The sequence below is a fragment of the Carassius gibelio genome, chromosome A18, assembly GCF_023724105.1.
Source record: "Carassius gibelio isolate Cgi1373 ecotype wild population from Czech Republic chromosome A18, carGib1.2-hapl.c, whole genome shotgun sequence".
Taxonomy (NCBI): domain Eukaryota; kingdom Metazoa; phylum Chordata; class Actinopteri; order Cypriniformes; family Cyprinidae; genus Carassius; species Carassius gibelio.
Genome location: NC_068388.1, coordinates 878750 through 893748, shown reverse-complemented (window position 1 = coordinate 893748; position 14999 = coordinate 878750). Strand labels below are relative to the sequence as shown.

Sequence of the window (14999 nt, the reverse complement as noted above, 5' to 3'; positions counted from 1 at the left end):
TATATCAGAAGTAGATCACACACAGGTTGTACGAGGCTGGATCACCTGCAGATCCTCGGTTCCGTTGGCGTTCCTGCGTTTGCGGCCCTTCTTCGGATAGCCGTTGATCTTACACTCGTAGCAGGCTTCGGGAGAGAGAGCGTTCTCATCTCCATCAGCGGCGGGAGACAGAGGAGATCCACCGGCAGACAGCCCCGCACCGGACAGACAGTGCCTGAGACACACACACACACACACACACACACACACACACACAGAATCAGCAGAATACAGATGTGCATCCACTGATTAATGTGCTAATAAAGGCTAGAGATTCACTCTACACGTGTTCTGGTGTATGTCATGTGCTCTTGTAGTATTATTTATATACTGTTCTATTTCTATTTTATTACATTTTTTATAATTTGTTTTAGTAATTTTAGTACTTCATCATAAACACTTCAGTTACTTTCCATTTCAAATTTTTGTGAGTGTGTGTGTGTGTCCGTGCGTGCGTGCGTGCGTGTGTGTGTGTGAGTGAGTGTGTGTGTGGTGTGTGTGTGTGAGTGAGTGTGTGTGTGGTGTGTGTGTTTGTCTGTGTTAGTGTGTGTGTTTGTGTGTGTGTGTGTGTGTTTATGTGAGTGTGTGTGTGTGTGTGCGCGTGTGTGTGTGTGTGTGTTTATGTGAGTGTGTGTGTGTGTGTGTGTGAGTGAGTGAGTGTGTGTGTACGTGAGTGTGTTTGTGACTGTGTGTTTGTGTGCGTGTGTGTGTGTGTGTGTGTTTATGTGAGTGTGTGTGTGTGTGTGTGTGTGTGTGTGTGAGTGTGTGTGTGTGTAAGTGTGTGTGTGTGAGTGAGTGAGTGTGTGTGTATGTGAGTGTGTGTGTGAGTGTGTGTTTGTGTGTGTGAGTGTGTGTGTGTTTATGTGAGTGAGTGTGTGTGAGTGTGTGTGTATGTGATTGTGTATGTGAGTGTGTGTGTGTGAGTGTGTGTGAGTGTGTGTATGTGAGTGTGTGTGTGAGTGTGTGTGTGTGTGTGCGTATGCGTGTGTGTGTGTTTGTGAGTGAGTGAGTGTGTGTGTGTGTGTGTGTATGTGAGTGTGTGTGTGTGTGTGAGTGTGCGTGTGTGTTTGTGTTTGTGAGTGAGTGTGTGTGTATGTGAGTGTGTGTGTGTGTGAGTGTGTATGTGAGTGTGTGTATGTGAGTGTGTGTGTGAGTGTGTGTATGTGAGTGTGCGTGTAAGTGTGTGTATGTGAGTGTGTGTGTGTGTGAGTGTGCGGGTGTGTGTGTGAGTGTGTGTTTGTGAGTGAGTGAGTGTGTGTGTATGTGAGTGTGTGTGTGTGTGTGTGTTTGTGTGTGTATGTGAGTGTGTGTGTGTGTGTGTGAGTGAGTGAGTGAGTGTGTGTGTATGTGAGTGTGTGTGTGTGTGTGTGTGTGAGTGTGTGTGTATGTGAGTGTGTGTTTGTGAGTGAGTGAGTGTGTGTGTATGTGAGTGTGTGTGTGAGTGTGCGTGTGTGTGTGTGAGTGTGTGTTTGTGAGTGAGTGAGTGTGTGTGTATGTGAGTGAGTGTGTGTGTGTGTGTGTGTGTGTGTGTGTGTTTGTAAGTGTGTGTGAGTGTGTGAGTGAGTCTGACCCCTGTCCGGCGCGCAGGTATCCAGGTGGGCAGCCGCACAGGTATCCTCCGTCGGTGTTGGAGCAGCCGAAGCTGCAGGGGTTCTGTGACGAGCTGCACTCGTTGACGTCCTGACAGCCTCCGGTCAGCTGCTCGAAGGAGAAGCCCGTCGGACACTGGCAGCGGAAACTGCCCAGTGTGTTGTGACACGAGGCGCCGCCACATATCTGACTGTTCTGGCACTCGTTCTCATCTGGACACACACACACACACATACAGGGGTCAAAGGTCAGCCTGGTTGACAGTCTCTCAGTGAGCAGACACAGTGTCTGCAGGAGCACGAGGACCAGACGGATTCACAGCAAAGATCAGGAGACTTTCATCAGCACAAGAAGAGCTGAGCGTCCAGTCACAGACCGACAGACCCCACTAACATCACACACAGACTGGGATCACAGTCTACATTTCCTGGTGGAATCGATTCTTATTTTGACAAACTGATATTGATTCTAATATCCCAAGATCAATAGCTGTAATAGAATTGAAAACTTGACAGACAAATAGACAGACAGATAGATAGATAGAGAGAGACAGACAGACAGAGAGACGGACAGGTGAAGGTGTCTCACCGACGCACTGGTTCCACTGGTAGTGCTGGAGGTATCCCTGCGGACAGCTGCATCTGTAGCCGCCCACCAGATTCTGACAGCCGTGCTGACAGCGATGATTCCCCACACACTCGTCCATGTCTGACACACACACACAGACACCGTATTAGTGAGACCTTCTGATGTGTGTGTGCATATGTGTGTGTGTGTGTGTGTACCTTCACAGTGCTGTCCGTTGGGGTCGAGGGAGAATCCTCTCTGACACTCACAGTTGAAGCTGCCGGGGCTGTTCTGACACACTCCGTTCGGACCGCAGAGACCCGGCTCAGTGTTGCACTCGTTATTATCTGTGTCACACACACACACACACACACACACTCATCACTCTGTGAACTATGAATGTTGATCATGATATTAGCGTCGGGACAGGAAAGGGAAGTGTTTGTGGACACAGTGCTGGTTTCGTGTTTTATAGCTGTTTACTTCAGCTAATGGATCTCATCTAAACACAAGCTGCTGTAACCACGGCAACAGAACCGGTACATCCCATAACAACTGTAAAAAGCTGGGTCACCGTGGCACCAGACGGCTGGAGCTGCAGACGTGACATCATCAGAGCGCCTTCCACAACATCTGCTCAGTACCAGAGTATTAGGACACGTACCACGCTATTCGTTCAGGAGACACTGAAATAAACTGAACTGAATTTCCAAAGTGACTATTTTATTATTCAATAAAATAAAGAGTTATCTGAAATAAAATTAAATATGTAACAGATTTAATGCAGCTAGTTGCAAAGGCAGACTATAATGGCAATGATACTAAAATGACACTATATTACAACAAGATGGCTTTCAAATTAAAATCAACAATATGACTGGGGCTTACAAACTACAAAAACACAAAATAAAATTTAAAAAGCGTGAAGGACAGAAAAGGAAAAAAAAATCACGAATTAGTGTGTGAGTCTGTGTTTCTAAGTGTGAGTGCGTGTGTGTGTGTGTGTGTGTGTGTGTGTGTCTGTGTCTGTGTTTGTGTGTGTGTGTGTGTGAGTGTGTGTGAGTGTGTGTTAGTGTGTGTGTGTGTGAGTGTGTGTGAGTGTGTGTGTGTGTGAGTGTGTGTTAGTGTGTGTGTGTGTGTGTTAGTGTGTGTCTGTGTGTGTGTGTGTGTGTGTGTGTGTTTGTGTGTGTGTGTGTGTGAGTGTGTTTGAGTGTGTGTGTGTGAGTGTGTGTGAGTGTGTGTGTGTGTTCTCACCGATGCAGGCCGTGTGGTGTTGTGTGAATCCTGGTGGGCATTTGCAGGTGAATCCTCCGATGGTGTTGACACACAGGAACTGACAGTTGTGTTGTTTGGTGGAGCATTCATCCAGATCTGGAGAGACACAGAGTCAGAACACACACACACACACACACACACACGTGTGCACACTGTCCCGCCGGTGAACCTGAGCTCTGAGACTGTAGGCGCACCGCTGCACCGGTTTAATCAGCCGTGTGTTTGTGTGTGTTTATCTCTTATCTGGGGCAAGAGGAAGTCAGATTTAGTCTAGACTCACTATCCGCTCTCTCTGTGTGTGCGTGTGTGTGTGTGTGTGTGTGTGTGTGTGTGTGTGTGTTTTACCCCGGCAGCTCTTGGCATCGTCCTGCAGCACGTATCCTCGCGGGCAGGAGCACAGATACCCGCCCTCCGTGTTCTTACAGATGAAGTTACAGGGTTTAGGAGCCTGAACACACTCGTCCACATCTACACACACACACACACACACACACAAGATTAGCCAAATCTACTCACTCATATAGTGAAATCTCATGACATGTTAATGTATCCTTACTAGTTAAAGTGCTCATCATATTTCTATTTAAATCTAGTATTTGGACAGGTTTCTGTGATGCTTATGTTTAGGGGTCAGAGGTCAAGTTAGGGCATAGAAAATATCATTAAGGTTATTAATCTGACAGAAAAACTATGGAAATCTACGAGCTGACCTCAATAATATAGTAAAAGAAACATTTGTTTTGCAAGTTATTGTTATGGTTATCACTATATTTGTTGTTAGTTATCGCTATAGTAATCGTTATAATTCTCATTATAGTCATGGTTCCAGTTATCAGAAACGTTATATCTGTAGTTATAGTTATATCGTTATAGTTTATCATAGTTATCATAGTTATCACTATAATTATTATTGTGGTCATGGTTATAGGTATCAGTTATTATCATTATATTTTTCATTATAGTTATTGTTATTCTTATTGCTGTAATATAGTACATGAGAGTCAAACAAACGTCTGTGTGTGAGACTCACCTACACACTGTGTGCTGCTGAGGTCAGTGGTGTATCCGGGTTTACAGATGCAGCTGAAGGAGCCCAGCGTGTTCAGACACTGGCCGTTCTTACACAGGTTCCCCATCACCTTACACTCATCGATATCTGCAGAGCACACACAGATCATGCACAGATCCACACACACACACACACACTCAGCAGCACAAACACGCGAGCCGCTGGTGTTACCCTGTCCGTCGGTGGTATATCCGGGGCCCAGCGGGCACATCTTCTTGTACTGCGTGGTCCCGGGCAGCGGGCAGAGCTCACAGTTGGGCCCCCAGCCGCGGCCCCCATCACAACAGCACTCGGACTTCCTGACACTGACTCGACTGCTGGAACTCATCTGACACATGGTCTGCAGAACCTCCAGGAAGCAGAAGCCCTGACGGTTATCTGACACACACACACACAAATAGAAACACACACACACACGTAGACACACGCACACACACACACACACACAGAGACACACACACACACACACACCTAATATGAACAGAACAATATCGTCCATTTGTGTGGATGTTAATATAGCTATCATTATCAACACATTTGTTATTATTATTGCTATAGTTGTGGTAATAGTTATCATAGTTATTGTTATAATTATCACTAGTTATCACTTACTCTTTATTGTTATAGTTACCAATATAGTTCTCCTTTATTGTTCCAAATATAAGTATAGTTATTGTTATCAATATAGATAGTTTTATTGCTATATTCATTGTTATAATTATCGCTATAGTAATCATTAGCTATAATTCTAGTTATCGCTATAGTTATCATTATACTTATCATCAAAATAGTTATTGCTATAATTATCATTGCAGTCATCATCGTTATAGTTATCGCTATAGTTATCATTATAGTTATCATCAAAATAGTTATCGCTATAATTATCATTGCAGTCATCATCGTTATAGTTATTGCTATAGTTATCGTTATTGCGTAGGTAAATAGTTATCGCTATAATTAGCGGGTTATTGTTACAGTTATTGCTATAGTTATCGTTATTGCGTAGGTAAATAGTTATTGCTATAATTAGCGGGTTATTGTTACAGTTATCGCTATAGTTATCGTTATTGCGTAGGTAAATAGTTATCGCTATAATTAGCAGTTATGGTTACAGTTATCGCTATAGTTATCGCTATTGCGAAGGTAAATAGTTTTCGCTATAATTAGCAGTTATGGTTACAGTTATCGCTATAGTTATCGTTATTGCGTAGGTAAATAGTTATCGCTATAATTAGCAGTTATGGTTACAGTTATCGCTATAGTTATCGTTATTGCGTAGGTAAATAGTTATCGCTATAATTAGCGGGTTATTGTTACAGTTATCGCTATAGTTATCGTTATTGCGAAGGTAAATAGTTATCGCTATAATTAGCGGGTTATTGTTACAGTTATCGCTATAGTTATCGTTATTGCGAAAGGTAAATAGTTATCGCTATAATTAGCAGTTATGGTTACAGTTATCGCTATAGTTATCGTTATTGCGAAGGTAAATAGTTATCGCTCTGATTAGCAGTTTTTTGTTACAGTTATCGCTATAGTTATCATTATTGCGAAGGTAAATAGTTATCGCTATAATTAGCAGTTATGGTTACAGTTATCGCTATAGTTATCGTTATTGCGTAGGTAAATAGTTATCGCTATAATTAGCAGTTATTGTTACAGTTATCGCTATAGTTATCGTTATTGCGAAGGTAAATAGTTATTGCTATAATTAGCAGTTATTGTTACAGTTATCGCTATAGTTATCGTTATTGCGAAGGTAAATAGTTATCGCTATAATTAGCAGTTATGGTTACAGTTATCGCTATAGTTATCGTTATTGCGAAGGTAAATAGTTATCGCTATAATTAGCGGGTTATGGTTACAGTTATCGCTATAGTTATCATTATTGCGAAGGTAAATAGTTATCGCTATAATTAGCAGTTATGGTTACAGTTATCGCTATAGTTATCGTTATTGCGAAGGTAAATAGTTATCGCTCTGATTAGCAGTTTTTTGTTACAGTTATCGCTATAGTTATCATTATTGCGAAGGTAAATAGTTATCGCTATAATTAGCAGTTATGGTTACAGTTATCGCTATAGTTATCGTTATTGCGTAGGTAAATAGTTATCGCTATAATTAGCAGTTATTGTTACAGTTATCGCTATAGTTATTGTTATTGCGAAGGTAAATAGTTATTGCTATAATTAGCAGTTATTGTTACAGTTATCGCTATAGTTATCGTTATTGCGAAGGTAAATAGTTATTGCTATAATTAGCAGTTATGGTTACAGTTATCGCTATAGTTATCGTTATTGCGAAGGTAAATAGTTATCGCTATAATTAGCGGGTTATTGTTACAGTTATCACTATAGTTATCGTTATTGCTATAGTCAATAGTTATCATTATAATTATCATTGCATTCATCATAGTTATTTTAATAGTTATCATTATATTTATCATTATAGTAATACTTACAAGTCATCATAGTTTTCGTTAGGGTTAGGGTTAGGGTTAGAGTTATCATTATAATTATCACTATTTTTATTGATATATTACTTATTTATTAAGTTATCTCTATAGTTATTGTCATAATTATTGTTCAGACTTTATTTACTATAGTTCTTGTTATAGTTATCTCTATATTTATCATTACATTCATTGTTATATTTACCATATATGTGTCTTTATGCTGAAGTTAGAGGAAAAACCCCTCGGTAATGTCATGTGTCTCCTCTCAGGAGAGATCTCAAGAATGTCTCAAACTGTGATTTCAGGTTTGCTCAAGATGCTAATAAGATGTTGTCTGAGCTGCTACGAAGCCACACTCTTACCGATGCACTCGGTTCTGCTGGGACTGGGACTGAAGCCCTGATCGCAGACGCAGCGGTAACTGCCCACCGTGTTCTCGCAGCGGCCGTTCTCACAGATGCCTGGTTTGGCCGTGCATTCGTTCAGATCTGTGTGCAAACACACGTGTCAGGAGTCTGAGCGCTGCAGAGAGTGTCAGTAAAGATTAGGACGTGAGGTGCTCACCCACGCAGCTGTCTCCGTTGGGCTGTCTGGTGTATCCCGGCGAGCAGATGCACATGTACGTGCCGATCAGATTCTTACAGGTCATTCCTCTGGACGCACAGTCGTCCAGACCCTCCTCACACTCGTTCTGATCTGATGAACACAAGAGGAGCGTTCAAACATGATGATGTGTGGTTGTGATGCTGAAAGAGTCGTCTTTACCTTTGCACATCCTGAGGTCTTCTCTCAGCACGTATCCCGCTGGACATTTGCATTTGTACGATCCCACCGTGTTGATACAGCGGAACGCACACAGCAAGGGATTCTGGGAACACTCGTTGATATCTAAAAACACATGATGTGTTTTCATCAAACACCAGGGAACATACAGAAGTGTTCACACTAGAGCATTAGTTTGTAAACAGGTGGATGATTCACCATTGATGTGAAAACAGAATCATAGAACCGAATCATAGTGTGAATCAACTGGGTTTCAGAACGAATAAACGAAGTGTGAAAGTGTCCCACAGAAACATCATCAGATGTGGAGAATAAGTAGAGCAGCAGCTCTTCACTGACCTTCACAGGTCATCATGGGTCCGGGCTCGAACCCCTCGTCACAGCTGCACTCAAACGCTCCTTCCACATTTGTGCAGGTGCCGTTCCCACACGGGTTCCCCAGCTCACACTCGTTCGTGTCTGATGACGGAGAGCACAGGACACGCACACACACACACACACAAGAGTTCAAGTTCAACACACTCTTTATCAGCCTGACCATACGCTTATGAACCAAACATTAAATTGGACCGAATCAACGATGAACTGAACTGAATCAACATAAAAAATGAAATGAATAAACATTAAACTAAACTGAATATACTTTGAACTGAACTGAATTAACATTCAACAGTGAAATGAACCAAATTTACTTTAAACTGAATTAAATCAAAAATTATCTGCACTTAATCAACATTGAACTGAATCAACATTGAACTGAACTGAATCAACATTGAACTGAACTGAATCAATATTGAACTGAACTGAATCAACATGAGCCTGAATCAAGAATAAACTGAATTAATATGATATTGATATATTTTATAATTCATGACTAGAGGTAAATGTTAGTGGACACGATCGGTTTAAGACCTTCACACTTGATCCCCGTGTAGTCGAGCCGGTATCCGAAGGGGCATTCGCAGCGGAACGTGCCGTCTGTGTTGATGCAGTGGCCGTTCTCGCAGATGCTGGGGTTCTCTGTGCACTCGTCCACATCTGAAACACACGTCTGATCAGTCTGTGCTCACGAAGACACACGTGTGCGTGTTTGATTCAGTGACACTCACCCACAGCCACATCATCTATAGTGATGATTTTACCAGAAGCAGGACACAGAACTTTGTATGCTGTGGAAAACACACACAAACAATAACTATTACTGCCATCACATTGTGTGTGTGTGTGTGTGTGTGTGTGTTTGTGTGTGTGTGCTCACCCTCCTCCTCCTTAGAGGGGCAGATCTCACAGGGGTCGCCCCATCCCTGACCCGGCATCCCGCTGCAGCAGCAGGTTGCTTTAGTTTTGTTTAAGGGCTCCGGAGCCTGACAGCGTCCGTTCTCAAACTTAGTGTAGCAGTAATTCACACGAAAATCTGACAGACAGACAGAAGAGAAACACACATTGATTAAAGCTGCCAAATTAATCTTCATAGAATCACTGGAGAAGAATCATTTGTGAAGAACCATTTGGGAAGAATCAGTTCAGAAGCATAATTTGGGTGGAGTCAACTGAGAAGAATCATTTAAGAAGAACTATTTAAGAAAGAATAAAGCTCGTTCTTTCTTAAATGGAAAAATAACCATAATATATAAAACTGACTTTCAATAAAGATACATGAGACTCACAGATGCAGATGATTCTTTCTCCAATGATTTATTTTCAAATGATTCATCAATACATTATCAGAATTATGAATAACTTTAATAACAAACATGGATAAACATAGACACGTGTTCCTCAGTGTGCCTAAACATGGTGTGTGTGTGTGTGTGTGTACCTAACCATACTTAACCATATTTAAGGGACAATTTTATACCCATAAGTGAGCTGAATCTGACAAAAGCAGTCAGTAAATAAATAGTGAAAATAAAAAATAGTATTTTTAACTAACTGTATAGGAACAGTACCAGTCTATGAACTGACGCCATTCAGAGAGTGAAGTGTGTGTTGTTGAGAAAGAGATGGGCGGCTAGGTTGCTGTTAATCCCTGAGGCCTGTTTTTCATTAGCAGAAGCCTTTCCACCCTCTAACACACACACACACACACACACACACACACACACTGTCCTGTCCATGGAGTCAGAATGGAAAGTGTGAGCGAGTGGAAGACAACAAATGAACGAACAGCCCTGTGTTCTGTTTCCTTCCTAGATCATGAGGAACAAATCATTCTCTCATTAAACATGACGAGCTTCCTGACCGATGACCTGCAGCACCAAGTTTTCAACAACCTTGTGTATTGGAACGAATACCTGTGGAATTATGGGAAATATCTGTGATAACTCACCCACACATCTCTTTCCGGTCGAGGACAGCTGGAATCCCTCCGGACAATCGCACCTGAAGCTGCCCAGCGTGTTCACACACGTGCCAAAGTTGCAGATCTCTGCCGTCTGAGAGCATTCGTTGATGTCTGAGCAAACACACGGATGACAGAGGTTTGACCACATCACGGTGAGCACTAGCACTAGAGATGCTGTGACCTCACTGACCTTCACACCTGTCGTTCTGCAGGAAGTATCCAGGAGGACAGATGCACCTGTACGAGCCGTCCAGATTCTGACAGGTTCCTGGGCCGCAGGTGCCAGGGCTGATCAAACACTCGTTGATGTCTGAGCAGAAGAGACGTGATATAAACACACACACACACACACACACACTGGAGGTCCAGCGGAGCAGCTTCAGGACTCACCCACACACGTCCGGCCATCAGGAGAGAGTTCATACCCGTCCAGACACACACACACAAACGAGCCCACCGTGTTCATGCAGTTTCCGTTCCGACACAAGCCCCGGAGCGACACACACTCATCTGTGTCTGAACGACGCAATCAAAACAGAGTCGTTATCACACAAACACAAGTCTGTCTGCTGTGGAACGAATCCCTATTCTGTGCTTATTTATAAACTTTTACATCATACTAATCAATGTTCGAAGTCAACAGGAAATCCATAATGATGGTAAAAGAAAACAGTACCATCATTAAAACATCATTTGTTAACACGTGTGTGTGTCTGTGTGTGTGTGTGTACCGATGCAGTCGTTGTTGTGTGACAGCTGGAATCCTGGGTAACACAGACAGTTGTAGGAGCCCACAGTGTTTTTACAGGTTCCATTTCCACACGGCTGACGCTCACACTCGTCCACATCTAAACACAAACCACAGACGGTCAGTAAGTTATGAACACAGACCACAGACGGTCAGTATAGATGGAGGATGTACCACAGACAGACAGGTGTGTGAGGCTGATCTCTCACCGATACACAGGCCTGATGTGGATCTGAAGCCGTTGGGGCAGTGGCAGCGGTAACTCCCCACCATGTCAATACACTGACCCGGACTGCAGATGTTTGGATTCTCAACACACTCGTTACGATCTGAGAGGAAGAATCAATCATCATCATCATCATCACACACACACTATGAGCAATATGAGATGGGACATCACCATTACACACACACTCACCGACACACTGCTGGGTGGGAGTTTGCCGGTATCCTTGTTTACACTCGCATCGGAAACTTCCGGGAACGTTCAGACAGAGGGCGTTCTGCTGACACACCGGGCCGTTCTGACACTCGTCGATATCTACACACATCATTCACAGAGCTTGAGAGTGAATCATCGCATTTCATTTATTATTCTTTCTACAGCACTCATCACATGCAGCCGGTCACTCATTTTTGTTGATGTTATTGTAGACCAATCTCAAATCTCCCTTTTCTGTCCAAGATACTAGGAAAGGTGGTATCCTCACAATTATATTCCTTCTTAGAGAAAAATGGTATATGTGAGGATTTCCAGTCAGGATTTAGACCGTATCATAGTACTGAGACTGCTCTCCTTAGAGTTACAAATGATCTGCTCTTATCATCTGATCGTGGGTGTATCTCTCTATTAGTTTTATTGGATCTTAGTGCTGCGTTTGACATAATTGACCACAGCATTCTTTTACATAGACTTGAACACTTTGTTGGCATCAGTGGAAGTGCATTAGCATGGTTTAAATCATACTTATATGAATGAATTGAATGAAGATATATCATATTGATCACAAGTGCAGTATGGAGTACCTCAAGGCTCAGTACTAGGGCCGCTACTCTTCACGCTTTATATGTTACCCTTGGGAGATATCATCAGGAAACATGGTGTTGGCTTTCACTGTTATGCTGATGATACTCAGCTCTATATTTCTTCGTGGCCCGGTGAAACACACCAATTTGAAAAACGAATGGAATGCATAGTCGATATAAAAAACTGGATGACGAGTAATTTCTTACTGCTAAATTCTGAAAAACAGAGGTGTTAATTATAGGAACTAAAAACTCTGCTTATAATAACCTAGAACACTGTCTAAGACTTGATGGTTGCTCTGTCAATTCTTCACCATCAGTTAGGAGCCTAGGTGTGCTACTTGATCGCAATCTTTCCTTAGAAAGCCACGTTTCTAGCATTTTTAAAACTCCATTTTTCCATCTTAAAAATATATCTAAATTACGGCCTATGCTCTTAATGTCAAATGCAGAAATGTTAATTCATGCATTTATGACCTCAAGGTTAGACTATTGTAATGCTTTATTGGGTGGTTGTTCTGCACGCTTGGTAAACAAACTACAGCTAGTCCAAAATGCAGCAGCAAGAGTTCTTACTAGAACCAGGAAGTATGACCATATTAGCCCGGTCCTGTCCACACTGCACTGGCTCCCTATCAAACATTGTATAGATTTTAAAATATTGCTTATTACTTATAAAGCCCTGAATGGTTTAGCACCTCAGTATTTGAATGAGCTCCTTTTACATTATACTCCTCTACGTCCGCTACGTTCTCAAAACTCAGGCAATTTGATAATACCTAGAATATCAAAATCAACTGCGGGCGGCAGATCCTTTTCCTATTTGGCGCCTAAACTCTGGAATAACCTACCTAACATTGTTCGGGAGACAGACACACTCTTGCAGTTTAAATCTAGATTAAAGACCCATCTCTTTAACCTGGCTTACACATAACATACTAATATGCTTTTAATATCCAAATCCGTTTAAGGATTTTTATGCTGCATTAATTAGGTAAACTGGAACCGGGAACACTTCCCATAACACCCGATGTACTTGCTACATCATTAGAAGAATGGCATCTACGCTAATATTTGTCTGTTTCTCTCTTGTTCCGAGGTCACCGTGGCCACCAGATCCAGTCTGTGTCCAGATCAGAGGGTCACTGCAGTCGCCCGGATCCAGTACGTATCCAGACCAGATGGTGGATCAGCACCTAGAAAGGTCCTCTACTGCCCTGAAAGACAGCGGAGACCAGGGCAACTAGAGCCCAGATACAGATCCCCTGTAAAGACCTTGTCTCAGAGGAGCACCAGGACAAGACCACAGGAAACAGATGATTCTTCTGCACAATCTGACTTTGCTACAGTCTGGAATTGAACTACTGGTTTCGTCTGGTCAGAGGAGAACTGACCCCAACTGAGCCTGGTTTCTCCCAAGGTTTTTTTCTCCATTCTGTCACCGATGGAGTTTCGGTTCCTTGCCGCTGTCGCCTCTGGCTTGCTTAGTTGGGGTCACTTCATCTACAGTGATATCATTGACTTGATTGCAAATAAATGCACAGACACTAAACTGAACAGAGATGACATCACTGAATTCAATGATGAACTGCCTTTAACTATCATTTTGCATTATTGACACACTGTTTTCCTAATGAATGTTGTTCAGTTGCTTTGACGCAATGTATTTTGTTTAAAGCGCTATATAAATAAAGGTGACTTGACTTGACTTGTAGATTTTGGACTCTCGAGGGTCAGTGACACGTCCAGTGATGAGCAGCTGGAGCTCTTACCCTCACAGATCAGCAGCTTGTCATTATAGACGAAACCCATGGGACATTCACAGAGGAAACTGCCGATCATGTTGATACACACGCCATTGTCACACACTCCGGGAATCTCACGGCACTCGTCGATGTCTGCGGATCACACACACACACACACACACACACAGGACGGATGTGAAATCTTTAAGACACAGAACTGTGTTTGAATGTCTTTGAGTATGTCTGTGTGTTTACCAATGACTTGACCGGTGTAAATGTCAATGAAATATCCAGGTATCTTACTTCCACACAGCACAGCGAACTCATCTGCAGCAGAGAACAGCAGGGTGTGTTTGTTAGTATATCAGAATTTTTTTTATGAATATTAATGAGAGGTAGAGCAAAGTCAATTTCATAATTAAGATTGAAGATATAAAGGACTTTTTGTAGCCCCTAAACTTCATAAAACTAAATGTAAGACTTATTAAAGATGTGCAAATGCCAGTCAATATTCAAGAAATGGTTAAAAAATCATCTCTTGATTTGCAACATTCATTCAGTCCCTCCCTGTTCTAGCCTGTACACTTCTAGACGTATAGATGTTTGAAACATTGCTCTTCTGAATGAATGAATGAATGTTAGTGTGTGTCTCACTGGTGCTGGGGACGGGACACTTCTCGCAGGGTTTGTTCCAGGCTCGGCCGATGTTATACGAGCAGCAGCAGAACTTCTTGGTCATGTTGTAGGTCAGCTCTCCATCACATGTGGCATTATCAGAGTAGTAGTTCCTGTAGCACAAGCTCTTCCTCATGTCTGAACACACAGCACAACAATCGCATCACAGTCTGCTCTGAAGGACACCGCTGGCGTGTAGCGTGTAGCGTGACTCACCCATGCAGTTGTTTCCTCCGTTGATCTGCATGTACTCCGGAGGACAGATGCAGGTGTAGTTCCCGATGGTGTTGTAACACTGACCCGGACCACAGATACCAGGATGCTTACACTCATCCACATCTAGACACACACACACACACACACACACACACAACTAATCAATATTTAAATTCATGTGCATTTTAAACTTAGTTACACTTTTGTTGCTTCATACTAATGTTTTATAAAGATGCTGGAAAAACTTCCTCTGAAAGCTGTCTGTTTTTGAAACATTGTACAGAGTGTAGAGCACTTCATAAATAAAGCGTAGTGGGAGAGACAGAGAGAGTGTGTGAAACAGGAAGTCAGACTGACCTTCACAGATCCTGGTGTCTTTCTTGAGTGCAAAACCTTTCTGACATTCACAGTGAAAGCTGCCAAACGTGTTGATGCACTTTCCTCCCTGACACAGACCAGGCAGCTCC

At 42.5% G+C, this 14999-nt stretch overlaps 1 protein-coding gene across 3 annotated transcripts in view; it reads right to left on the bottom strand.

The window, feature by feature from the left end:
* LOC127934339 (fibrillin-1) overlaps window positions 1-14999 on the bottom strand; it is a 58755-nt gene that overhangs the window by 2688 nt on the left and 41068 nt on the right. The window contains exons 40-65 of one of the 3 annotated variants that reach the window (XM_052531647.1): window positions 14890-14999; window positions 14533-14655; window positions 14296-14454; window positions 13897-13968; window positions 13669-13794; window positions 11289-11411; window positions 11080-11199; window positions 10854-10970; window positions 10513-10638; window positions 10313-10432; window positions 10108-10233; window positions 9037-9192; window positions 8888-8947; window positions 8691-8816; window positions 8118-8237; window positions 7761-7883; window positions 7560-7691; window positions 7358-7483; window positions 4712-4918; window positions 4502-4627; window positions 3817-3939; window positions 3451-3567; window positions 2415-2543; window positions 2218-2337; window positions 1610-1841; window positions 46-214 (exon numbers count right to left, since the gene is read on the bottom strand). The exon at window positions 14890-14999 is cut by the window's right edge and continues 16 nt beyond it. In XM_052531647.1, coding sequence (XP_052387607.1) covers window positions 46-214; window positions 1610-1841; window positions 2218-2337; window positions 2415-2543; window positions 3451-3567; window positions 3817-3939; window positions 4502-4627; window positions 4712-4918; window positions 7358-7483; window positions 7560-7691; window positions 7761-7883; window positions 8118-8237; window positions 8691-8816; window positions 8888-8947; window positions 9037-9192; window positions 10108-10233; window positions 10313-10432; window positions 10513-10638; window positions 10854-10970; window positions 11080-11199; window positions 11289-11411; window positions 13669-13794; window positions 13897-13968; window positions 14296-14454; window positions 14533-14655; window positions 14890-14999 — 3388 coding nt within the window. The remainder of the gene's footprint in view (window positions 1-45; window positions 215-1609; window positions 1842-2217; window positions 2338-2414; window positions 2544-3450; window positions 3568-3816; window positions 3940-4501; window positions 4628-4711; window positions 4919-7357; window positions 7484-7559; window positions 7692-7760; window positions 7884-8117; window positions 8238-8690; window positions 8817-8887; window positions 8948-9036; window positions 9193-10107; window positions 10234-10312; window positions 10433-10512; window positions 10639-10853; window positions 10971-11079; window positions 11200-11288; window positions 11412-13668; window positions 13795-13896; window positions 13969-14295; window positions 14455-14532; window positions 14656-14889) is intronic. The other 2 variants (XM_052531648.1, XM_052531649.1) reach the window with 2 other exon arrangements.